This window comes from Argopecten irradians, chromosome 16 (assembly GCF_041381155.1).
Source record: "Argopecten irradians isolate NY chromosome 16, Ai_NY, whole genome shotgun sequence".
In the NCBI taxonomy this organism is placed as follows: domain Eukaryota; kingdom Metazoa; phylum Mollusca; class Bivalvia; order Pectinida; family Pectinidae; genus Argopecten; species Argopecten irradians.
This window is the reverse complement of record NC_091149.1, coordinates 29,236,260-29,262,425: the sequence shown is the minus strand read 5'-3', so window position 1 is coordinate 29,262,425 and position 26,166 is coordinate 29,236,260. Positions and strand designations below refer to the sequence as shown.

Sequence of the window (26,166 nt, the reverse complement as noted above, 5' to 3'; positions counted from 1 at the left end):
TATATCAGAAAATTCAAAAGGAAGTAAAAGAACAAATACTAAAACAACTGAAAAATAACTTACCTTGGCCTGATGTGACTGAACTCAACATTTTTTTAATTCTTTGCTATTGTCAACCAATCAATAATTATTTTCATTTTAAATTTTGAATACCCTGTGCATTATCATATGAACTGAAATCTCACCTGTGGTACTACATCCGTTTCCATGGGAGGAGCAGCATCAACAGAGTCCTCTGGTGAGAGAACGGTGAGATATGCGCGTGTGCTTGCCTCGCCGGCTGGGTTGGACGCGACACACACATACTCTCCCTCGTCCTCTGGGAACACTTCCACAATCAGTAGATGGATGTCCCCTGTATCAGGGTTGTATGACACCACATACTCCTCATCGTGGTCAATGTTCTTTCCGTTGTGGAAGAAGGACACCTGCGGTGGAGGTTTCCCGACCACCTTACAGGGAACCGTCACTTCCTCTCCGTCGTAAGTTTCCATAGAGGGCAGCACCTCCACAAAGCGTGGAGGAGTCAGTTCCTCTGATGGCGAAGGCTCCAAGGAAATGGTTTCCTCAGGTTTTTTCGGCACGGCTGGCATTTCTTTTGTCACTGGTTCTGAATTGGATAATATTTACATTTACACATACAAACATAAATAGTTTGTGATAATATAAATTTCAATTTCTCAAATTCTATTAATTTATCTCTATTCACTGAGACATTTTTGTACCATTTTTAGACCAATCGTAATAAAAAAAATATTACTCTTTAGTAACCTTGTATATAGAGGGATATGTCAGGACAAACAGACCCTTAACTTGAGTTACATTTGAAGATTATGGAATGGAAGTTACAGGTAAAATTCTTACATGTCCCCAAAGTAGAATAATTCTGGGTCATTTCCAAATATCATACTAACCTTGTACATATAGAGTTGTGCTGGACATGACTTCTCCGAGCTCGGAGACTGCCCGACAGGTGTACTCGCCGGTGTCCTCTGGTCCAACCTCAATGATGAGGAGGACACTATTACCCTCCTCTGTTGTCATTTCGTAGTGAGGAGAAGGACGGATCTCCATTCCATTCACAAACCATGTGACCAAGGGTGGTGGGTAGCTGTCAACTTTACATTGCAGCCTAAAAAGGGAAACACAAATATAGTATTCCTATATTTTACAAGCTTTCCTGATAAAATAACACTAGATTTCTTATACCTTGCAAAATATTTAATTTCAATGCAGCAGATAATGTTTCATACATTTTAGAAATGATATGTCAATTTGACAAAAGGCAAAAAATTCACTTACACCAAAGACAGTTGTTTTTTGAAACTATTCCGATTTGTTCTACCAGGGATGTATTTTACTCCAAGAAAGTAGAAGACTCCACATTTAATTGATCATTCATTACTTTATAACATCAAGTAGATATACTGAATATAAACTTCCAATACCTAGCAATTCCACGCTCCTTGACATAAATTTCAGGCTCTAGTGGTTCGAGTATCTCTGGTTTCATCTCGGTGATGTAGCGTTCCTCACGAGTGACCATAGTGGTGGTCTCCTTGATGGTCAATGTCTCGGTGTCCGCAGGCGGCATGGACACGTACTGGGTCTTACCTGGAGGACATAGGCATGATATCAACATGTATGAATGAAAAGGTGCATCAGCAAAAACTTAATAAATCAATTTAACAAACTAAAGTTTGATGATATCGTAGGTGAACATGTTCACTTTTATTGGCTAGTTTGACCCATTTCTAAGTCAGATCAAGTAAGGTGTAAAGATCAGTAAGGGATAGTCTTGTACAAGTGGTTACACTACTGCATAATGTATATAATTGCTACTTCAGTTCAAAAGCAAACTTACAAATGGTAGTGTGAAATGTCCAGGCAATGTACATTTTAATGCCTTTTGACTGGCAAAAGTTTTACCAATCTTTCTAAGATTTGACAAACTGTCAATATTGCATATAGTTATCTAGTTTTGTATGACCACACGTACATCTTTATGTGGATTAGACAACAATAAGTAGTACTAGCTCACCTCTGACGGTCAGTGTCGTCCTACAGGTCACCTCTCCCATCTCGTTTTCCACCTTGAGGATGTAATCGCCCGAGTCCTCCTCTTGGACATTGATGATGATGAGGACGATAGCGTTGTCCTCTTGGACCATTTGTCTCCTCTCGCTGGGGACGATCTGAACACCCTTTGTGTACCACTGGTACTTGGGTGGTGGGTACGCATTGATGTGTGCATATAACCTGAAAGTATATATATAACTCTCTCAAAACCTGTTCTCTGAAATATGCAAAACAATATGATGTAATCAAGGCAAAGTGTTTTTAAATCATTAAATTAACACAGAAATAATATAAAATAATTAATTTTGATTTTGGAGCATGCACAATCAGTACTTCGTTCCAAATGTGACAAAGTGCCATGGGTTTAATTAATTATTTCTAATATTTTAATCTAAGAAGCTCAAACTTTCCAATGGTGGTAATAGTGTAAATGAAGTTATTTTTAGTTTTTAAGGAGTTAAAGTACCCATGTGCTCGTGTTTTTGATAGAGATAATTTACCCTTCATGAGCGGTGTAAAACTTTTTAGAATATGGATTGTGAAAAGTTGTGTGTAATCACAAGTCATGCTGAAGATAACAATGTTTTGATATCTAAGATGTGGAGCTGAATTAAGGTGTCAGAGGTTACACCATAAGGCAATACAGCATGATCTACTGTATGAGAAGTTTTTGTATCGGTGGTGACCTACCTCGCGGTGCCTCCTGGCTGTACGTCCTGTACGGGCGACAGAGCCTTGACAAACTCTGGTGGTGTAGTTTTAATGGTTGTGATGTATTTCTCCTCAAGTAAGCGGGCCTCCTCCGTGTCTACAAAAGTAGGAACAAAGTCAGACATCTACCATCTATGTCTTACAAGCATCATTGAACTTTTGTTCAAAATGTCGATCAATTCTCATCATTTCTAAAATTCTTTTCCCTTTTTTAAATTTTTTTTTTATCTATATTTTTCTCATTTGCACACATGAATATGTACTGACTGCAAATGACTTAACAAGATATAGAATGATGGCACATAAGTTCAAAGGATCATAAATAAGTCAGTTACTCTGCTTGCCTGTCAATCTGCTACATGCAGTCTCGTCCATGCACAATGTGTTCTTCAATGTCATCAGAAATCATGCTTTTGTTCCAAGGGGCATAACTCCAAATTTACACCATGCACACTTAGGATCAGGTGGAGATAACTCCTGGTCAGAAACTCAGCTTAATTCAAAGCTCAGTAGGTTAGTTTACATACAATATTCATTTGGGCTATATACATTCAACACAAATACTATCTTAACCATTGCAGACTGGAAAACAAGACAACAGATTAATTGAGGACAAACTTCATATTCAAAGTCAATGCCATTTAAATGTGACCTTGAAGATGAAAGACTTCAATTTTCAAAATCACATATAACAAACATGGTACAACCCTTTCTTCTCATGCCTGTGTCAGCCAGTTCAGTACCACATGGGTTAGAAAAGAGGGATGTTCATGCAGTATAGGAGTAAACCTTATCAATGATGTTAGTTTGTTTGGACAACATGTCTGGTTAGTGATTCCATACAGAAAAAGAATCATAAATCATAACAAAGCAACCATTAATCTGTTCCATGAACAGGTTAAGATTAATGGTTATACCTGTAAATTAAATAGTAATTAATTGGTAAAGATCTAAGCATCTTATATTAAAACGTACAGCCATGCATCTTTAAATTTTCTAAGGTCTCACACAAAAACTAAACATGAAGTTGTTGTCTTGTCCAATCCATGCCTGCCATTCTTTGCATGCCTCAGGAGTCGTTGTCACTGAAAAACACTTGTCAAAAACACTGTCATGCAAGCAACACACACTAAAACGTATTTAGATTAATTTGCTATCCTTCAAATGGTTTTGATCACATTATCATTTTTTCTACTAGTTAAAAAGAATATAGAGAATTTTAAGACATTCATTGAAAATTGTCAAATTCATTCCTAGTATTGTGACTGGATAAAGACACTTTGCTTCATTTATATGAAAATTGTCCTTCATGCAGTCTAACATCAATGGACCGATTTGTCATGCAGAAAATTCGTTCATTCTCAAAAACATATTCACATGCTGTATGTCTGGTGTACAGTGGGTTGTCACTGGATAAAACAACATTTCACTGGATGTGTCACTGTTTCTGATTGGTTGATTTTGTGTCACATGACTTACCTTGGACATAGAGTTCGGCAGAGCATTCTGTGATGCCAGCGATGTTCTTGATGCGACAGGTGATCAGGCCACTGTCTTCTGGTCGTGCTTCACGGATTGTCAGGATAGTTTTGGTGCTAGTACGTTCAATCTGTACAGATGTAAAAACATGTATTGGTTATAAGTTTGAAGTTATGTCATCTTAATGACTTCGGGAAATACATATTTAAGCAACCAGCCACAGGAAAATAGAAACTATATCTATATAATACTCGCACAAAATAATAACGATACAAGATATATCACTAGTACTTCCACACAAGATCAACGGTATGATCTTGCTATTCATAAGGTGCTAGTGAGTTCAATATTACAATTAATGACATTTAGAGAGATGTATATATTTATTAACTCAGAATACTGACCTTGTAGTTAGTCGAGTCCTGTAGAACCTGGAGACTGTTTCTCAGCCAGGTAATGTTGGGTTCGGGTGTACCACTGTACTCAGCCTCGAAGGTCGCCGGGCTTCCTTCCACGACAAGTGTGTTGGAGATCGGCTTGGTGAAGCTCGGAGGTGAGTCCTTCTGAGCAGGGACGGGTGCCTCAGCCTCACTCTCAAGGGCATGTACCTTCAGAGTGGCAGAGCATGTCACCTCTCCAGCCTTGTTACGAGCTACGCAACGGTAGTTACCGGTGTCTTCTGGGAAGGCTTCCAGAATACTCAGACTGTGAGTGCCATCTGGTGTCGATTCCATTCGGAAGTACTTTGATGGTTTGATGATCACATTATTTCTATACCATGTCACATTTGGTGCTGCAAATGAAAATAATGATATTGATTAAGTTCTTGTTGGAACATACAGGATGATCACTTTAAATAGCAAAACAATTATTATGTTTTTCCATTGCATTTATTTTTCAATAAATTGTCCATGTTTGTTTATTTTCTTTTTTGTTATTGTTCATTCAATTTACATTTTTGGTATATCAATATAAATCAAAAAAAGCTCTCTATAAGCTTTCTCAACCAAGATAACCAAAACCAAGGTTTCCCCATCAGATACTTACCTGGAGACCCAGTGATCCTAGAGGTGAAGGTGACTGGTTCACCCTCATCCACCTCTAAGTTCTGTGGCTTCTCAGTCACCACAGGTGGCTCCACTGGAGCCTCAGCCATTGTCTGTTCCTCCGTCTCTTGGGGCTTGATGGGAACTAAGGGCAGATAAAACATACTTGAGTAACATTGAGTACAGTGAAACTAAGGGAAGACAACTCTAAGTAAAAAGAACTTTGATACATCAAAGACTTTGGAAATCTAGATTAATCACAAGTTTTACAATGGTCTGACAACTGTATATTGACAAAGTCTGGTTATCTTATTTGACTAATCTCAGAATTCCATTCCAAGTTCTAGATAGAAATTCCAGGTAACTCAAATTATCTAATCACCTAGAGAACTACTATCATATCACATTTGTTCTCTGTAACACCAGGGACACTTTTCTCACCTTCGACATTAAGTCTTGCGGTACATGTTGCCTTGCCGACGGTGTTGATAGCCACACAGTCGTACTGGCCGACATCCTCGGGAGTGACTTCGTAAATAACCATTGTGAAGTTATTATCCTCCTCAATGAACTTCCACCGTGGGCTCTCGGATAGGGTCTTACCATCCTGTTATAGTGATACAAGTAATAAAATATTACCTACAATACCGTAACAATAAACTTCCACCGTGGGCTCTCGGATAGGGTCTTACCATCCTGTTATAGTGATACAAGTAATAAAATATTACCTACAATACCTTAACAATAAACTTCCACCGTGGGCTCTCGGATAGGGTCTTACCATCCTGTTATAGTGATACAAGTAATAAAATATTACCTACAATACCGTAACAATAAACTTCCACCGTGGGCTCTCGGATAGGGTCTTACCATCCTGTTATAGTGATACAAGTAATAAAACATGACCTACAATACCGTAACAATAAACTTCCCTAGCACTGATGCCATAGTCATTGTCAAGTATTCTATTACAATGTAAATTTTCGTTCATTTCTAAAGTGAAAATTTAAATGTATTACTTTACATTGTTTTATTTACACAATTATTACATAATACAGTAATACTGTACTCCTATCAAATCTGGTAAAATATCATCTTATTTTACTCAGAGTTTTAAGCTTGGAGAACAAAATATCTCTATACCTTTTGCCAGTGGATTTTGGGTTTGGGACGTCCCGAGACCTGGCAGTCGAATGTTGCTGGTTCACCCTGAAGGACATTACTGTCACGGATCAGACTACGGAACTCTGGGGGCACGTCGCGCTCTGGTGATTCTTCTTCTGTAACGAAAAAATCAAGAATTTTGGACATTTCATTTTTAATCTCAAGTTGAAGACTTTCAAACAATCATACGCACTCTACAGATTACGTCAGATACTTATTTCATTGATGAATTGATAAAACATTATTTATGTAATTAAATAATGTTACAACTATGGCTACAGAGGATAGATACATCCAATGTTTATATTGTTTGACCTTCAAATTACACTGGACAATGTCCTACATAGTTTTACTATTTAGTCACCTGATATATATATTACCAGCCCTAATGGCTACCACTCACCTATAACGGTCATCTTGGCCTTGCACTGGACAGTGCCGTACATGTTGTAGGCTTTCACCATGTACATGCCAGTGTCTTCTGGGAAAACTTCGGGGATAAATAGTGTGCTCACTGTCTCCGAGACCGAAATCTAAAGTCAAAGGTCAGAGCGTAAGCAAAAATTCATATAATATACATACTGGAGAAAGCTTTCAAAGTGATGTATTCATTCATTTATTCATTATTTATATTTTACCAATTTTAAATTAAATCTAAATATTTTTCATCTTTATCCATTAATTACATTTTCTATAGATGTTTATTGTTTATTTTAAATATAAATTTATATTTAAATACAAGGTTGACCATTGTAACCCCTACCTGGAAGTCATGAGACGGTTTAATCTCGAAGCTATCCCGATACCAGGAGATGATTGGTGGTGGGTAACCTTTGAAGTGTACCTCTAACCTGTAACAATGGGAGATAACTATGTACAGACACAGAATTACCATAAAAGTTTAATTTTGAAAGATAGTCTTTACATAAAATGTCATGATAACTTAGAAGACGCATGCTCTCATATTGAAATAAGTTTGAGACTGATGATTCTATATCAAATACCATGAAAGCAGACGATCAACTTTTGTTTACACTATAACCATGCTCTTACAAATCAAGTTTAAAAACCATCTCTAAAATAAAGTTTACAATCTTCAGAATGTATCTCTGCAGAAAACAGAAATTAAGAGCATATCAGATAAACGTACGTTATTGGGTTGCCCTCGGTCACCCTAACGGGGCGGAGAGGTTTCGTGAATACTGGTGGTTCACGGCGTTCCAGAACGATCTGGGTCTCGGATATTTTGCTCTCATCGGGAACATTCGGTTCTGGGATGACTGGCACCATACGAGCCTTCTGAATGTCCACCTGGATTTCTGGACGGTCAGCTCTGACCACTCGGGCGGGTAGTTCACGCATCGTTGGTTTGGAATGGACAGACATGTACAGCTGTTCCGCGTTCATGACTTCCTTTTCTTGTCTCATTACAACACGTTTCTCAGCAGCTGGAAGGTCAAAGGTCAAATCTCAGTGAAGGTCAAATGAAATACAGTTGTTTCTAGTCAGAGAATTATATAGAAAAACAAAACAGGTTAAGATTTTTTTTCTCTAATTATGGTAAATGTTATACACACTAATTGTTAATTTTACAAGTCACAAGAAAAGTTGGTCAAAGTTTAGCAAAAGATTCACACGAGAATTGTTTTTTATTCCTGAAAAAAAAAAAAAATCAAATCGATGATGATCAAGCTACAAAGCATAAGATTTTAAAGAAGAGTCTACTAATGTTTAACTAGCTAACTAAATCTAACTACAAAGCTTTTATACAAATCATTGAAACCTATCAAAAAGTCTTAGAAATTTCAAAATATTTGTGCTAAATAACTTCCAGAATGCACTAAAATCTAAAGCATATCTAGGTCTCGGATATTTTGAGAGATTTTTCTTCTTCTTTTTTTTTTTTTTTTTTTTTTTTTTTCTGCTTTTAAGAAATATCATACAACTGGTCTGCAACAAAAGTACTATCAGTGTGGTCTTATAAACAAATGTCTGAATCACAATATTGTTCAGTAAAATTTCCTTGTTTGCCAGTAGGAAGTATATTATTACTGTTAAGTAGTATTTCCACAAAAAGTATATGTTGGTGTATAAAGGACACTGGCAATGCTTGTGTGCCACCAGTGAATCAGTAAAATAATCTGGTTTTATGAAATTCTCCGGCGTTTGTGCCACGGTGTCAATCTCACCTCTCTCGATCTGCTTGAGCTCAATAGTAGTGGCCTTAGGTTTCTCCATGGCTGTTACCAGCTCAACAGAACGCATTTCAATTTTACGTCTGCGCTCAAGTTCAATTTCTAGTTCTCCTGTGAAAGGGGGAAGAAACAGGATTGGCAAAGATTAGAAAAAAGCGTGACAAGAGCCCAGTTATCTCCCTTTAGTTTGCTTGTTGATTACCCCACTCCCGCCAAACCACACGTGAAAACACACTAGCACCAGGACAAACCGTGACCATCAAAGTCTCATGTGATATTTTATTGTTTTGATAAAACAAAATGATAGATATTCTTGATATTTTTCCCTTTTGATAAATTTTGTTGTCTTTTTTACTTGTTTTTCCATCTTTAATAATTGTACATAATATATTACATATCTTGATAATTTTTCAAGATATTTGACACTTTCCATTGTTATCGTTATCAAGGCAACAAATACACAAAGTACTCTATGAGCGGATGTTCAATAAAATATTTTTTTGCGAACATTTTCATGTAGATATAGCTTTATGCCTCTAAATTCTGTATAAAAATCTAAGATACCTTTCAAATTGATTTATTTACTTTGGATCCAAATTGTTAAATTTGTCCTATCACTGTTGTTGATTTTCCACAGTTTGTCCTGGCTACAGAAGCATCAGTATTATAACTATAGAGATCAAAGTACACTATTAACTTCCACCATATTACAAGTCACACAATCACTAGTAAATCAACAATGATGATCAGATGTCAGGATGTTCATCACATCAACGACATATTAACTTAACAATAAATTCTACACAGAGTTATCTACCCTTAGCAGCAGATTGTTCGGACATTTTGTTCTTTTCTCAAAATTGATTATGTCATTTTCACAAAATGACAACCAATATCTACTGACAGGGGGAGACAACTCTGTATAATTAAAAGTTGTTTATGAAAGATATTGCTAAAACTACTCATCTACACTGAAAAAGAAAAAAATTTAAATAATTTCGTATTTCAAAGATTATGGTTAGAGTTGATGAAATAAAGCAAAAATGAATACAGAACATTATGGAACAAGTTTGTATTTTAAAAAGATGATGTAATTGATAATGTGTTTTTCGTACTCCTTTTCCTTATTCATACACTACAATGTTGGACTTAAACCTCTAAAAGGACAATAGTGGTAACCATGACAATAAGTCAAGGAAAAGTCAAGGATATGGTCTTCAAAGGTCAAGGTTGCATGTAATGACCTTCAAAAGGTCCATGGTGTGTCAGATGTAAAAGAGATGTATGGGCAGTTTTAATGGATTGATAGGAAGCACATAATCCAGTCAATAGATATATAGTTTGTATAGAATACTGATTTATTTGTGGCTGTAAACAAAGAGGATTCCATGATAATTCAGAATGGATGAAGACTTACTGAGAGATTGGCAAAAGACAAAGTGACAAATGACAAAATGTCAAAGGCCAAATGTCAAAGGATGTCAAATCACAAAGGGATAAAATGTCAAAGGAAATCATGGATCAGATCTCAAAATATGATTTTCCACCGAATGTGTCCAGAAGCACACCTCACTCTGGGTATGATAAATATTTGAGGAAGAGGACAGGACACAGCAATGGAGACCTATAGCCTTACCTGTTTGAACCTCAACAACTTCCTCTTTGTATTCTGTAAATGTTTATAGAGGTCAAAGGGTCAAAGTGCATACAGCAATATTCAGTAGGAATAGAGGTCAAATGGTCAAAGTACATATACAGCATTTATCTGTATCACTGTGATATCGTAAATATTCAGTAGAGGTCAAAAGGTCAATTTGCATTCACAGATCATATATAAATATTATAAATAATTAAAACAGATATATTATATAGAAGACAAAAGGTCATCACGACTACATAAACCAATCAAATTCATTGTCAATCAACTTTCTTTCATTGCATGATTAATATGACCGTAATTTTTAACGATGCAAAGTGGGTTATATTTATATTGGGAAACACACACAAAACTTAGGTAAGGTTGGAAATCTGAGAACAGTATATGACCTTCACTTTAAAGGTCAGAAGGACGATGAAAAGAAATAGGATGGAAATCACAATAATACATGTCAACTATTACCAAGAAAGTAGCTCCAAAGAGAACGGTGGTCACAGAATGGTGGCCTTCAAATTCCCCACAGAAAGATTATCAATAGGATTTTGCTGACAATGTAGGTCATTGTTCAAGGTCAAGGACAAGAGGATAGTATGATAAAAATAGAACTCTGTAATGAAGAATTTCCTTGGATTTCCTGAAAACTTTCCAAAAACCAGAAGGTAAATTATGATGGCAAAGAGGTTCGGAATTTTTTAGAAGACATTTAATCCTTGACATCATACATACATGTACTTCTAAAAGTATTTTTCTCACTAAAATCACCTCACATTTATTATATTAGTAACTCTGTAAAATATTGATTGTTTTGAAATAATGATTAAAATATTCTAAAATCAAATTTGGCATTAAGATCATGCAATTGCTTAAGTTAGGAAAATAAAAATGTTTTAATAGCATCATATTACACGGAATAATTAGACCATCGCTATATTAGTGTCTACAGCTACTGAATTAAATGTCCAAAAACATCAACTTACTCATAAAATCAATTTAGTATTCAAATTAACTAGATTAAGTTCTAATTTCAGCCAAAATCTTCATCATGAAATCGAAAAATAATGAAAATAAGGAAAGCAATTTTCATAACCTAGATTTATAAGTAGTACAACACATGAAGAAATGATGTCAAGTTTTGTAAATAAGATATATGTTGGCATGGTTATGATGGGTAATGGTGCGATGTCCAACAGATGATACTTCATCATGTGCAAGGGGTAGTAAGAGTTATTGGACTTGGTTTTAGGTATCATGTCACCAAGTAACTTACCAACACTCTCTCCCTCAAGTTCCAGTTCTGTAAAGTTTAAGTTTGATTTTACACTCCAAATGTTTAACAGATCAGACAGAGGGTATATTTCTACATTAACGACATATAGTTTTATTGTACATTGCCACTACCTCATGAATATTAAATGCATTGCTACTACCTCATGAATATTCATTGCATTGCTACTACCTCATGAATATTCATAGCAGCACTAATCCTTTGAGACTTATTTGCCTTTTCGCACCTTTTCCAATTACAAACAATTGGTCAAGCCTGTTGTATTCATTTTATATTTTTATGTTCACAGAAAAGATCACAGTCTATCACCAATCATTTGTATTCAATATGGTGCATTTTCTGCAAATGAGAATCACACATTCAAGTATTCATTTTAGGTTGATTTTAAAATGTCTGCCAAAATATTGAGAAAAAGGTTATAAACATTGTCAAAATGGCTTGTTTTATTCACTTAAAATGGCAATATACAATACACATAAAAACAGAATATAGACTAAATACAAAGGAAGCAGAGAGTAATAGTGTTAAACAAAAAGCAGACACATTGTTAGATACATGATAAGCAAATATATATTATTATACATAAGGACTACATTAGCTTGTATATATGTTAAAGCTGAAGATATAAGCTATACAAGGGGTGGTATATACCCTTATACAGAGGAGGGGAGCTCAGCTATAATGATGGAAGTTAAGCTGTAACAAAAGGAGCTTTGCTGTTATGATGGGAACGCTGCCGTATTGATGGGAGCTCTGCTGTAACCATGGGAGCTCTTCTGTAAGCCCATGATGTATAACTTCTTTCCTAGATATTAAAAGGAAGAGTGAAGCTCCCTTACAACATTAACCTTTATAGGGATATCCTTTGACAGGAAGTGTGGTTAGAGTTACCTACCTTTGGGTGCTTGTCGTAGCCTTGACCTCCAGTCCTCTTTTGGTACGACGTGTAGTGTGGTACTGGCCTCAGCCTCGCCCTCAGTGTTTTTGGCAACGACTCGGATTTGGCCTCCATCGTACTCTCGTACACGTGGGATCTCAAGGTGATGAATCATACCATCATATCGCAGCTTGAATCGTGTGCTCTGGAAAAACATCAATTTCGTGTCATTAAAACATAAGCTCTATAAAACAGATTTCACATTGGATTTGAATTATTTCAACTGAAAATTCCCTTCAACAAAATCTGTCCTTAGATAGTCCTGGCTTTAATTAGGACATTAAGCCAAATTAACCAAACCAAATTTTTACCAAAATTAGACATCAGAATATGACCTTGACCTTAGATGACCTTGAGATTATACTTACGCCCATGATGACGGTGCCGTTGACCCACCAGTTGACACGGGGTCGTGGATAACCACTGACTTTGATCATGAACTTAGCGACCTCTCCTTCTCCAGTTTCTACTGGTTCAGGCTTCAGGTCGATTGAAGGTGGAATTCTTTCTCTTGGCTCTTCCAGAATTCTCTCCTCAAGGTACATGTTGCTGTGAACAATTTATTTTTATTGAGGTAGATGTAAAGTTTTAAGAACATCATAAACACTTCAATAGCAAAGATTTGTTTCTTATTAAACATCCAAACAAAACTATACATTCTTTGATAATATCCATATGTTGATAAATCTATCCTTTGTAACGAAATCACAACAAGATCCAGCATTGTGCAAGACAGTATGCGTGGTTACAAACAATTTATATTTTGCCACCAATATCTCCTTTGTACAACAACAACAAACCTAAACTAAAGAAAAACCTAGAAATTTCTTATCTACTTGTTGTACTGTGACAACTACTCATTATAATTATCAGACTGGGTTTTAGAAAAAGGAAATAAATCCAGATTTGATCAGAAAGTTATACTCCTAAGTAACAACAGAAGATAAAACGTTCATTGCTTTACCTTCTCCAGTATTCTTCCATCTCCTGAAGACGCATGGCGCCCTCTCCTGGAAGCTGTGTGTCCATGATGATGGATCGTCGTCCTAGTAACAAAATCAGAGTCACATGAATGTTTTTCAGATGATTTCTTCTATTACAGAGATAGGGAGATCTTTAACTTGAAAACTATCCATTCATTCAACATATCACAACTTATTTTGATATCAGCTTGAAATCAAAATCTGTTGACAATTTTTTTAAAGTCCAATTTCCTTACCTCTACATCTGAGAACAGCAGACGAAGTTGCTTCCCCTTGGGAGTTGCGAGCGATACAGGAATATTCTCCAGAATCTTCTGGGTAGGTGTACAAAATGTCAAGGCAAACAAATCCAAAGTCATGCATGGGCTTGTAGCGATGACCTAGAAATTAACATTTATAATACATTTAAACCTAGAATCCTTTTAAGACATAAGAAATTAGCCTCCATGACAAATTTTAATTTCTTATAATACAACCGAGAAAACATCTAACAAATTAGTCATGTAGAAATCTTTACATCTTGTACAGTTAATGTAGAAATAAAACTAATCTTTCAGCAATTTCTAGTGTGGCAAGTCTGTACAATCAAAGAAAATTTCAATCTTCCAATCAATTAATATGACCTTCACTTGACCTTATGAGGTCATCAAAAACTGTAAGAACATACCATGGTGAAGTGGTTGACCGTCTTTATACCATTCGACTTCCATCGTCGGGTCGCCGAGTGGGAGGAGTTTACACTCAAAGTGGGCGGAGTCATTCTCCTTCAGGTTCATAAGGTTCTTGATCTGTGTCTTAAACCATGGTTTCTTTGGCTTGCTCTTATCGTAAATGTCTTCTGACGCTGGGGCTTCACCTTCACGGCGGATGTACTCGCGTACAGCGCTGTCATGGTCTTCAACTCTGTAGAAATGGAGCAAACAATTAAACATATATATGTAATTAAGGTGGGGGGTTTCAGTGATACTTATGAATGAATTATTAGTGTAAATAGATTAGAATGTAATAAATAAAAGATTTGAAATGAACCAAAATTGTTTGAAACAAAAGAAATAAACCAAAGTGCAAAAATCACAACAAAAGTGCTACAACATTATTTTTTAGTTTGTTTTTATAAATCAATAAGTCGGTCTATTTTACATTAACAGTCAGATTCAATGTTCCATCTATGGTATTGTCTTTGGTAATCTAAGCCACAGAAGAATTATTTTAAGACCTAATTTAAAATTAAGATACTGTATTGATAGTTAAAACCTAGGGATAGGTTCAGCTTAAATATTGTAGATGCACACAAATTTCAAATCCATCATGCATTGTGTTTATTTATTAGAAAAAACCTTAATATCTTTAGAATTTATATCTCCTGGAAAGAAAAGAAACAGCTTGGAAATATTTGAATGGTGAAAATAATCAGTAGCAGATAGAAAGGGCAATAACTCTGGCAAATGACGGAAGACAAATATGGCCGCAACCGTAAGTTTCAAAATGGAAATATTTTGAGGATAGAAATTTGGATAGGAGGAATTCACAGTGAAACGGGAAACACTGACCTTCTAGAGATTTCAAGGAAAGAAATGGTAAAATATGGTGTCAGATTTTATAGTTTTTATCATATAAAGTTTCCATGCTTATCAAGGAAATGTTTTCTTCATTCAAAAAGGTAAAACACGCTTAAAGGAAATTTCAGGACGGAAGTGAAATTTCAAGACGTTGAACTGCCTTGACAGTAAAAAGAGAGAAGAGAATGTGGGAAACAACTTCAGGGAATTTCACTCCATGCTGAAGAGCGAACCTGACGAGTGACAATAAATCAGGGGCTCCCCCGATCACACCCAAATAGTCACGATAGCAGAAATTCTCCGCGGCAAACACTCTGTGGATACAACCATATCAAATTGTGTCAGGCACTTTCATTGGTTTACATCAGGCACTTTCATTGGTTTACAATGAGAAATAATAGTCATAGTTTATTTAGAATGGTATATTAATTAGAGAAATATTGATAATTCATACATTCAGTCAGATATGTAAAATTATATTTATACCTAATCATTATCCTAAATATCTATTGACCACGTATTAATCTTTAACATATTTTCTAAAAAATTAAGCAAAATGCTGCAAAGAAATTTATCATCACAACAAAATGAAAATATTCATGCAGTATGTTTGGAATGCATGCTGTACTGTGTTTATATGACAAAGCCTTCACAAAGAGCGTTTGTGAATATAATATAAGGCCACAGCAGACACAGGAAGTAGAAACACAGAGAAGCAGTAACTTGTTGGAGCACATTCAACGACATCAGTCTAATGGACGGATTCTCAGGAGATATCATTTAGTTCATCAGCACATCTGGAGACAGAATAGGTGTTCTGGTACGGTTGCTAAGCATCATCTAAAGAAAGAGTGGAAGTTAGGATTCTTGTGGTGATCTCTAACAGGGGAAATAACTCTAATTCATGGCTGAGATATATTTGGGAATGAGGTAGGAAGCTAAATTCTATGAGGATGAATAGACAAGGGATAAAACCTAGCTGATTGTTGGGATTTAATGAAGGACATTGTGGTCGACACGAACAAAAACTCTTAAAACACGACGGCACAAGCATTCAGATAGCCTTCTGTCCACAAGGCCTGTGAAGTGTACTCTCAGAGTAAACAGTAAATCTAGAGTAATCCACTAAAGGAGAAGGTAACTCTTGTCATCTCAATTACAAGGAGGATCATTCTTGGCTCGCATGCTAGCTTGACCTACATAGTTGTAGAATGTAATTTCTTCACAAAGGGGAGACAATGCAACATTCAGCAGCAACAGCAGTCAAAGAGAACCTTCATACATAGAGGTAAGTTTATCTAACCTATCCCAGGTGGACTCGATAGTCTCCTTGACCTTTATAACGTCTTTCCTTTCAGGTGACCAGTACTCGCGGTCGTCGTACTGGGCCACTGTGGCAGTTGTCTTGGGAACCGTTGGTGCACGGACAGGCTCACGCTGCCTGACTGGAACCGGATCTTGAAGTTGTTCTTTCTCTTTCACCTCAATAATAAGTTTATCCTTGGGTGGCTCAGACGTTCTGCGGACAATTCGAGCCGCTGGAACTGGTGGCTGTCCTCTACGTAGAATGGCCTGTTTTATAGTAATGGTGGCCTCCGACGTCTCTTTCTCAGGTTCGGGCGATACCACCACCATTTTTGTAAGTTCTAACGATGACGAGGTTTCTTGTCCTTTAGGGACAAAGAATTCAACAGGTGTCGGGGTTCCCGGTACAGGGATGTCTATTTGTGACGCGACGGGGGATGCCGTGGGAGGGGATCTCCCCTGGGGCTTAGGGGCCACCTTAGGGGGAATCTTTTCCTTTCTGTCACAAACAAAATCAAAAAGACAACACTGATTTACGTCCATTTAAAAGTTTTGCACTCAAATATCGCACTGCCTCATTTGGAAACTCATGCCTACCAGAAGTATTCAAACATCTTATTTTCTATATATTACCCAATTTTAAACACATTGAAACTTTTGTACAAAATTTTGTATCAAATCTTATCTATTATAATGAGTAACCTTTCCTTTTCTTGTTTAACCACGTTATGAGAATTCCGTGCACATGGAACTTTACCATTGAATTATTTTTTTCTTCGTTAAAAAATGAGATTTTCACGGCATGTGTGATATTTGTGCATGATAAAATTCTGAAATAAAGCCACATTAAACTGACCACAATATAACTAAGACTAACATGCAATACAATATTTCAATCACGCTTAATATAACAAAAATAAACTAATAAAGCAAGAAATTAAATAAGAAAAGAAAATGTTAATAGAAATGTGAAAATAATGTTCATTGAAGCATGAATATTGAAATTTTGCACATACAAATGTATGAAAATGGAAAGTAAAATTCATAAAATATGTTTTGGGGAATTATTTTATGTCAAATAAAGTCCTTACACCAGGTTACTGGATCAAGTCCTTAGAACAAAATAATAATTAAACATTATATAAATACAGTCATGGCTATCTTATTCTTTTGAAATTTGAGGCATACTTAAGACATTTTTGAAACTGAAGTTTTTAAAGCGAATAGTCGGACAAACAAAGGCTAAAGTCGGTAAAAATGGTGTTAATATATCAAGTATAATTTCTTATGAAATAGAAAAATGAAATCTGCCATCAAAATCGCTCTGTATGCGAAGAACTTAATATATATTATGGGAATCCTAAAACGTCTTCCCGACCGGCTATCAGTGCAGTTCACTTTTAACGACATTTCCACGCAGCCTCATTTTCAAAGAGTTAGGCGAATTTATATTTAGAACTGTGCTAAATTTACACGGGGCTTCCCCATAACTTCAATGGTCTAAACTGGACACCGTAAGCAGAATTTGACTGTCATTATGGTACGGAATGACTTTGGAAGGCCAAAGACCGCATTTAGACTGGTTTCCTTTGCCCGACTATTCACTTTAAATTAAGGATTGTATATTTTAAGGCAGATCTAAAGTTCAGACAGCAAGACAGAAACTTTCCGCACCTTGGCTCATACATGGCAACTTGTGGTGGTTTGGGGACCACCTGTGGTGCATATGTTGGCACTGGTGCCTGTTTTGGTGGCTGAGGAGCCATTTGTGGTGGCTGAGGAGCCATTTGTGACACCACAGGAGCTGGTTGTTCCTTTGGTGGTGACGGCGTCTTAGATTTCTTCTTCTTACGCTGCTGCGGTGGTTTAACAGGTCTGGTATCGAGAGGAGAGAGAGAGTAAAGAAACAGAAATTTGTAATATAGTGCTACAGAATCATTAAAATTACAGTACAACATTACAGACTAGAGAAATAGAATAGTTCAGATATATTGAGTAGAAATATATACAAGATAATACAACATAATCACACTTAGCAAATTAACATTGTAACATTGACAACATCTAAAAAGAACATACGAAAAAACATCAGTTTAAATATTACACTATAAGATAACTATATAGAAATGTATGTTAACTGTTATATTTGTCATACCAAATGCTATCAAGTATGATAACCAGCTGATAGCATGCTGACTATAACTTAACATGCTAAAATAAAACAATTTACAAGAAAACACTCAAAATATTGTGAAATGGTAAAAAAAATACTTTAGATATAATTTGGTGATCAATACAGTTTACTTTTCTTGAATTTCAGTTGAAAACCTTGCACACCAAATTTTGAAAACGAGAAATTCTACATATTTCAAATTGAATGGGTAAATATATTTCTAACAAGGAATGAGGGTAGTTGTTTTGAAATAAGACTTCATAATTCAAATTGAGGGAAGGGAGACATTTCCACACAAAATAACCACCTGAACTGTTTATATTTGGTCTGCAGCGATGCGGGGATCTCTGGTTCACGTTTTGGTTTATCATCATACCTAGGGGTCAAAATTACAAACTAAATATAGACTTAGGCTACCATGGAAAAAGAGTTAGCATTATATCGAGATCATCTTGAAAAACCTACTGCAAATCAATCATTTTTTTTGTGCAGAAAATTTCTACTACTGAACTAACTGGCTTTCTAAAATCCGGAATACTAAAGGCATAATACTGGTGATTCAAATATAGCGAGCTGTTAAGTAATTAAAATTAAATGATTGAAATATAGCGAGCTGTTAAGTAATTAAAATTAAATGATTGATTTGTAGGTTATTCTGGAATAGATAACTACATAAGTAAATAATCTTTCTAATATTGGAACATGTTACAGAGTTCAGAAAAAAGAAGAAGTACGTAAACTAAATGTTAATACAAGGTGTTTTTTTCATAACAGGGCTAAATAAAATATTTCAAACCACACATAAATATATTTCTAATTAATTACTAAATATCTATGATATTCTTTTATTAATGCTACAAAATTGACATAAAATCTGTACGCACACTTCAAACATCACACAAAATGACTTAATCGATACTAAGTAGCTATGAAATATTAAAAGATAAGTTGAAGAGTGTCTATAAAATTAATTATTTATAATTGACCCTCTAACATTAGATGGTCATTCAGACATGCTGAGATAAGTTTATCTCCCTACCGCTCGAATTCCTCTTCTGTGGATGATAGCACAGCCAATGACCTTGGTTTTGGCTTTGGAAGGCGTGGTCTTTCCATGGAAACAGACCTAAAAGTGTCCAATCAGATTGTCTTTTACATAATGCATTAATTCTCCAATCAAATCTTCTTTTATAAGTCAGTGAACTTATCAAATGTTCTGTATTACTAAAGAATGGTAAAAGAATAGACCATTACAGGTGTCCTTTGTTTTTCAAAAATGCATGAAGCAATAAATTTGTCTTTGTTGTAATTATAAACTCTTTGTCAGCATCCAAAATTATATCAGAATGCATCAGTTAATCATGGTTAAACTTTTCCTTTGTATCATACCGTTTAATTAGATCTATTATGTTAATTTGATCAAATTGTTCCACATTTTAAAACTGCAGTCACTGTAACACGACATGCTCTTAACCAGGATGGGAAAAATGTCAGGCAAGTGTTCTGGAACATTCGGCAAAATTATTTTGTTCTGATCCATTTTGAAATCATGCTGCATATCATTCTTCTAGGGAATAATGTGTTTACATTTCAAATAGTAGTCAGGTTTTTTTTGTTTGTTTCAGCCACAGGATTTCACACAGGAACACAGCTGGGTTGTACAATACATCATGCTGAACTGCCATGCAGGAAGTTTGAACCACAAAATGTTCAATCTTTTTTTTCAATGGTTGGTGATTGTAACAACAGGCTACTTTGGATGGAACAAGACTAATATCAGTATCCTTTTGATTTTAAAGGATTTGTTACACATGCTCGGTGCAATGTTTTTCTTTGGGAAGTTGCCATGGGAACATGCGTGTGCCTGGTAGAATCCTGATGTTTGGTAAATCATCAGCATGTGTCATGATTCATCTGTCAGGGTTAGCAATTCTGAGCTTTTGACAATTTCTGTATATTGACACAGTGTGTCATTGTTTGCCTGGAACTGGACAAACAAAAGCTATGCAGGAATTTTATGGTACATGCTTTGTTTAAGATTTTACGATAAGGACTGGTGTATTCCACTGCATTGATATGGTTTCATGCATCCAATTATTAAAATCAGGATTTTTTTCAATGATTTTATGAACAGCACACAAATATTGGTGTCTCCATTTTCATGATATTATTATTTTTCAACAGTTTTTTAATCTGTTAGAACATTCATACAACACACAAATTTTACATGCGCATTCTTAGAATCCAAGATGGCCGCACCTTGACCTTGAGGAATCAAGTTCGTCCTCAGACACGAGACGAAGGTATCCAGCCTCTGTGTCTGATACGTAGGTGATCATTTGTACTGGACCTTCTGATTGGATGTCATAACTGTAGAATATCCAATGAAAACAAGTCTTTTTAAGTTTTCAATAACAGATCTCAAATCAAGATGTTTTCAAAAATCAGAGCTGCATGCATTCTCTTCCTTTAATCTAGAAATAACTTGAAATTTCTCTTTCAAAACCTTGACATTTTTGTAATCAAATTACTTCAAGAATATTCTGAAATTAATAATGCTGTACAGAAAAGAAATCTTCAATTTGAAATAGAATGTTTTTTGCTTTCATGCAGAGTATAATAAAGAGTATTTACGCTCCAGGTACGCCGGGCGGTATTGGCAATACGTCCTGTCTGGCGGGGCTTCGCGAAGGCTCCTTTCGTTTTGGTGCCTCCACGTGCCTCACTGGCGACTCAGTTGGTGGCTGAACGCGGACAGGTGGTACATCGTCACGTTTAACAGATGAAGGCCGCTGTGGTGCCACAGGCTTAGGTGATGCCACATGTTTAATTGGTGCCTTTGGTGGCTTGCCGGCAGGTGGCAATGATTTTTCTGGAGTTTCAAATCTCCTTTTGGCATCGGCCACATTCTGTGGCAGTACAGTTTCCTCTTCTTCCATTGGTTCCTCCGTTGTTGGGGGTGCTGCGGCAGTGGGGGCCACCACGGGAACCATTGGCGGGTGTGATGGTGTAATGTGTGTCTTAGACACGATCCTAGACATGAACAAGGTCAAACAGGTCAAGGTCAAAGGTCAATATAAGTACACAAGATATACATCATTCCTATAGATTTATGAATGAACTTTGATCTGAAACTCAACAATTTGTACTAGATTATTAGAATACAAAAACATTTTATGAAAATTTTTCTCCAAAAATAATTTGAACAATTCTTATACAACAACTGAAAAATAAAACAAATCAGTTCAATTCTTTGATAAGATTTCTGAACAGGATAAACACACACATAGAGAAAGAAAGTTGGGAAACAACAAACAAAACGAAAATTTCACTCTCATGCATTTTACACTGAAACAATGGACATCAGCTTGATTTTGAAACAAAAACATCAATTTGTTCCTAACTGATATAATTTGTGTCAGTACTAACTTGCGACGTTTGACGACAGGAGAGGATTCTACCGATGTAGAAGCAGGAGTTGGGGGTGGAACCCGTGGAAACGGGCGATTGTACGTCTGCTGGCTTGGTTTGGGAGTGGATGGCATCACTTGGGGGCTACACACAAAGTCAGTCACAAAATGTGAGATATTTGTGATCAAAAGCCTTTGTTTTAGAATCCAAAGCAGATGATCATTTTTAACAAGATATCAAATTCTACTTGTGCTACTTATCAAGAAGTTTTTCTTTAAATATACAATTTACATGTGTATATCCTTCAGCATATACGATGGTATGAAAGACTTTTCAGTTAAGAAATAAGTTTGAAACTGCTTGAATTACTTTAACTTGTTAAACTTTTCTCTCTTGTCAAGGTCAATGTTTGACCTCTAATCAAACTTAATTTGTGCTCTCTTGGAATCTACAGCTGTGCAGGCCAGCCAAGGTCAATGTTTGACCTCTAATCTAAATTTGTGCAGGCCAGCCAAGGTCAATGTTTGACCTCTAATCTAAATTTGTGTGGTGCTTCATGAGAGTTTCAGGCCAGTCAAGGTCATTCAAGGACACCTATGCAATTTTTCTACATTGTTTCATTCTCTGGTCACATTTTCCTAAACTGTTCATGCAATTACAGTGTGTAAGCAATACTATTACTAAATTGATTCAAGTATTCCATAGGAATACTCTTAATTTTCACATTAGAGAAAGAGCAACAGGAATGAACCTGTTTTTCATCACATTTAGTAACATTTCTAAAACCTAAGATAACTGTTATTCCATCTACAATACATGTACACTGGGATAAAAACATGCTGTTAAATGGACAACAACATGTTAAGGAAAAATATTCTTACAGATGAAATCTACAGCCATACACGAGTTAGAATCATAATAATGACTTTAATTGTCATAGCAACAGCAGAATGTCATGTTAAACAACAGTAATGTCAAATTTACATTTCTATGGTTAATCTATTTATAGTAACAAAGGAGTTGACAATGCTTAATGACAGGCACAGACAATTGAAGTGAAAACAGACAAAATAAAAACGAACAGTGCTGCACTACTTATCAAATTTCATTGTGTTCATTCATGTCTAAGATGTTGTTACGTTCATTCTGTGCCATACATAACATCAGCAAGGCGTTAACGTATAAACCAACCTATCCTCTTTTGGTGGGGTAGGGGTGCCCTTAAGACGTAAAGTCCCACTCTCTAATTCTGATGCGTACGATATTTGTTGTACAGGGCCCTCCTTATGTATATCGTACCAACTAAAAACAAAGTAGGGTCAGTGAGGAATCATGGGAAGGATTCAAAATGGATGATAATCTTTACAAACAAGGCTAGGGAAACTTAACAAGGACGTTTTACTCCATGTTCTTTGACAGAGTACAGAGGGAAACACTTGGTAAAAAGTACGAGGCAGCCATTTTGTTTTCAATATCAACATCATGCTGGTATTCAGATGTAAGGTTCAAAGTTGAAAGTCCAACTGTCTTTGAAATATTTAAATACAGGTTTGGAGAACCAAAAACATTTATAAAAATCTTTCAATTTTTTGCCATAAAGTGAAACCACTTAAAAAAGAATTTTAGAGTTTTAGACCATAAAATTCACACAACAACACATCTAAACATGCCATGCAGACAAAGTAAGAACCTTGAAGCATCCTCCTCTTTAATTAGACGCATCAGAGCACTTCCTGCCTCTGTGCTGTAGGAGATCTGCTGTACCAAGCCCTCTGATTGGATGTCATAGTGACTGTGGGCAAATTGACATTCTGGTTTACAATTTGTAACAAAATTTCTGATCGGTTGTTGGAATATTTCTATGAATTCCTCAGATTGGCTGTTACAAGTTTTTTAAATATGAAGCAAAATGAAAGCCATGAAAAGCTGTAATCATTAATAAGCTCAATGCTCTGATATCAAATGATGATGGGAAAATAAATGCATATTTAAGCTGAAAGCAATATGTGCAGTGCAGTGTAAGCTGAATAAGAGATGGTAAAAGATAAATATTTTACTATATATGAGATAGTGAATACATAAGGCTGAAAGAAGGGTAAAAAGCAATAAGATAATACAATTCTCCATGCCCTGTTTCCTTCCCGCCTCCTCCTCATCACACTTTTATCCCCTACCAGACTACTTTCACCTCTCTGTCCCTCGCTTTATCCAGAACATTAAAGTCAGATTTACTGTGGTGACCACGACCCAAGCATTCTCTCCCCTCCCTACCCACCTTTTCTCTTTCTATCTCTGCCCTCCTTATATATCTGTATAAAAACCAAACTCACGGTGGTGACTGTGATCCCGGCATCCTGGCAGGTGCTTTAGCTTGTTCCTGTGGAGCCACCTTTGGCACCACTTGTGATGGCTTGGGTGCCACTTGTGGTGGTGCAGAGACCTTGGGAACTGTGAACTTCCTGACTGGTTCTGGTTTTGGCATCTCAGCTGTACAAGAGATATTAATTGTGTGACACCTTCTGTAAGGCATTCGCTAAGAGGATTTAAAATGAAATTCATCTATATCTTACAAAAACATAGCTCTGACTGATACCAACTCAATTTGCTCTTTTGTAAGAGAAGTCTTCTCAGAAGACCTTCCAACTAATAGATGGAAGAGCTTCCAGAAGCAGAAGAGCTACAAATCCGGTAATCGAAAGTTATATTCTAGAAATAGAAAAGAACAAATCGAGTTAGTTTTGAGATAGATTATGTAGTATATGATGTAAATCATTATTACAAAACCATCAAACTGAAACTTAGGAATGGACAAATATGTTGTAGGCCCCGTACCTGGTACATGGACTTTGGCCCTGGTGGTGGCACTTCCAGCCACGTTGATAGCTGAGCACTGGAACCAGGCTGAGTCTGCTGGCTCACAGTGTTCTATATATAGAGTAGAGCGGTTGCCCTCGATGTCAATCCTGTGGGGACGAAAATGACGAAAATTAGTGAACTAATAATAGTCAATATTGATAAACAGTACAAAAAATCTCACCACTTTCACTGTTACACAGCTGCTTCATTATTTTAACTGGTCAGCATTTTGTAATGAGTGTTTACTGAACATTTTGTAGCTAACAAGTCATCTCTAATCACCTGTACGGGTTGCTAGGAACAGTCTCTACTCACCTGTACGGGTTGCTAAGGACCGTCTCTACTCACCTGTATGGGTTGCTAAGGACCGTCTCTACTCACCTGTACGGGTTGCTATGGACAGTCTCTAATCACCTGTACGGGTTGCTAAGGACCGTCTCTACTCACCTGTATGGGTTGCTAAGGACCGTCTCTACTCACCTGTACGGGTTGCTATGGACAGTCTCTAATCACCTATACGGGTTGCTAGGGACAGTCTTTACTCACCTGTACGGGTTGCTAGGGACAGTCTCTACTCACCTGTGTGGGTTGCTAGGGACAGTCTCTACTCACCTGTACGGGTTGCTAGGGACCAGCATTTTCCCATCCTTCTGCCAGCTAATCATGGGAGTAGGTGTACCAGCCACTTGGCAGGACAAAGTGATCGGCTCTCCGGACTTTGCGGTCACGTTTGGCATTCTATTGATGAATTTAGGAGGCTGGAGCATCTCTTTCTCTGTAAAACATAATTCATATTTAATGTATTAGAGTTGTCCTTGGTAAATCCGTGACCGGTATCAAATACAGTATACAATTATAATCATGGTCTGAGGTTGATAAAGAAAATTATTAACCATAATACCTGTTAAATTTACTTACCAAGAATGGAGACGATAACGTTAAATGAGTTTTCTCCAGCTTTGCTCTTAGCCACACACATGTATGTTCCAGCATCATAGCGGGTCGCAGACAGTATGATAAGGGAGTTAACTCCATCCTCATTCACAACCGTCTGAAAAGGAAAATTAGCAACATTAATTTTCTAAGTGGCAACATCATCCCTGTGAGAATCTTTACCAGGAACACTAAAATATCCACAAGTGAAATAGTCCCATTCCATAAGCTTAAGCGAAACTAAATATGTCAGAGTATTTCATGATAAAATAATTGTAAAACTTTAAATGACAATCATAACATGATAAACAACAATATAATTGTACTTTCTATTTTTTGTCTAGGGTGTCGATATATATAACAAGCCTATTCATCAATAAACAGTAAAACTAT

General features: G+C 36.3%; 1 protein-coding gene across 2 annotated transcripts in view; it reads right to left on the bottom strand.

Annotated features, from left to right (window-relative positions):
- Positions 1 to 26,166, bottom strand: part of LOC138310941 (titin-like) — a 255,773-nt gene that overhangs the window by 173,120 nt on the left and 56,487 nt on the right. For both annotated transcript variants that reach the window (XM_069252300.1, XM_069252301.1), the window contains exons 47-80: positions 25,759 to 25,891; positions 25,453 to 25,615; positions 24,817 to 24,947; positions 24,315 to 24,471; positions 23,675 to 23,776; positions 23,176 to 23,286; positions 22,003 to 22,128; positions 21,208 to 21,606; positions 20,833 to 20,943; positions 19,613 to 19,699; positions 18,881 to 18,949; positions 18,075 to 18,275; positions 16,399 to 16,899; positions 15,329 to 15,409; positions 14,204 to 14,439; positions 13,773 to 13,916; positions 13,518 to 13,599; positions 12,922 to 13,102; positions 12,512 to 12,698; positions 11,599 to 11,625; positions 8,669 to 8,785; positions 7,630 to 7,927; positions 7,243 to 7,330; positions 6,883 to 7,012; positions 6,459 to 6,595; positions 5,757 to 5,922; positions 5,317 to 5,460; positions 4,674 to 5,062; positions 4,270 to 4,399; positions 2,770 to 2,887; positions 2,042 to 2,259; positions 1,449 to 1,614; positions 915 to 1,132; positions 186 to 610 (exon numbers count right to left, since the gene is read on the bottom strand). In XM_069252300.1, the coding sequence (XP_069108401.1) occupies positions 186 to 610; positions 915 to 1,132; positions 1,449 to 1,614; positions 2,042 to 2,259; positions 2,770 to 2,887; positions 4,270 to 4,399; positions 4,674 to 5,062; positions 5,317 to 5,460; positions 5,757 to 5,922; positions 6,459 to 6,595; positions 6,883 to 7,012; positions 7,243 to 7,330; positions 7,630 to 7,927; positions 8,669 to 8,785; positions 11,599 to 11,625; positions 12,512 to 12,698; positions 12,922 to 13,102; positions 13,518 to 13,599; positions 13,773 to 13,916; positions 14,204 to 14,439; positions 15,329 to 15,409; positions 16,399 to 16,899; positions 18,075 to 18,275; positions 18,881 to 18,949; positions 19,613 to 19,699; positions 20,833 to 20,943; positions 21,208 to 21,606; positions 22,003 to 22,128; positions 23,176 to 23,286; positions 23,675 to 23,776; positions 24,315 to 24,471; positions 24,817 to 24,947; positions 25,453 to 25,615; positions 25,759 to 25,891 (5,973 nt within the window). The remainder of the gene's footprint in view (positions 1 to 185; positions 611 to 914; positions 1,133 to 1,448; positions 1,615 to 2,041; positions 2,260 to 2,769; positions 2,888 to 4,269; positions 4,400 to 4,673; positions 5,063 to 5,316; positions 5,461 to 5,756; positions 5,923 to 6,458; positions 6,596 to 6,882; positions 7,013 to 7,242; positions 7,331 to 7,629; positions 7,928 to 8,668; positions 8,786 to 11,598; positions 11,626 to 12,511; positions 12,699 to 12,921; positions 13,103 to 13,517; positions 13,600 to 13,772; positions 13,917 to 14,203; positions 14,440 to 15,328; positions 15,410 to 16,398; positions 16,900 to 18,074; positions 18,276 to 18,880; positions 18,950 to 19,612; positions 19,700 to 20,832; positions 20,944 to 21,207; positions 21,607 to 22,002; positions 22,129 to 23,175; positions 23,287 to 23,674; positions 23,777 to 24,314; positions 24,472 to 24,816; positions 24,948 to 25,452; positions 25,616 to 25,758; positions 25,892 to 26,166) is intronic.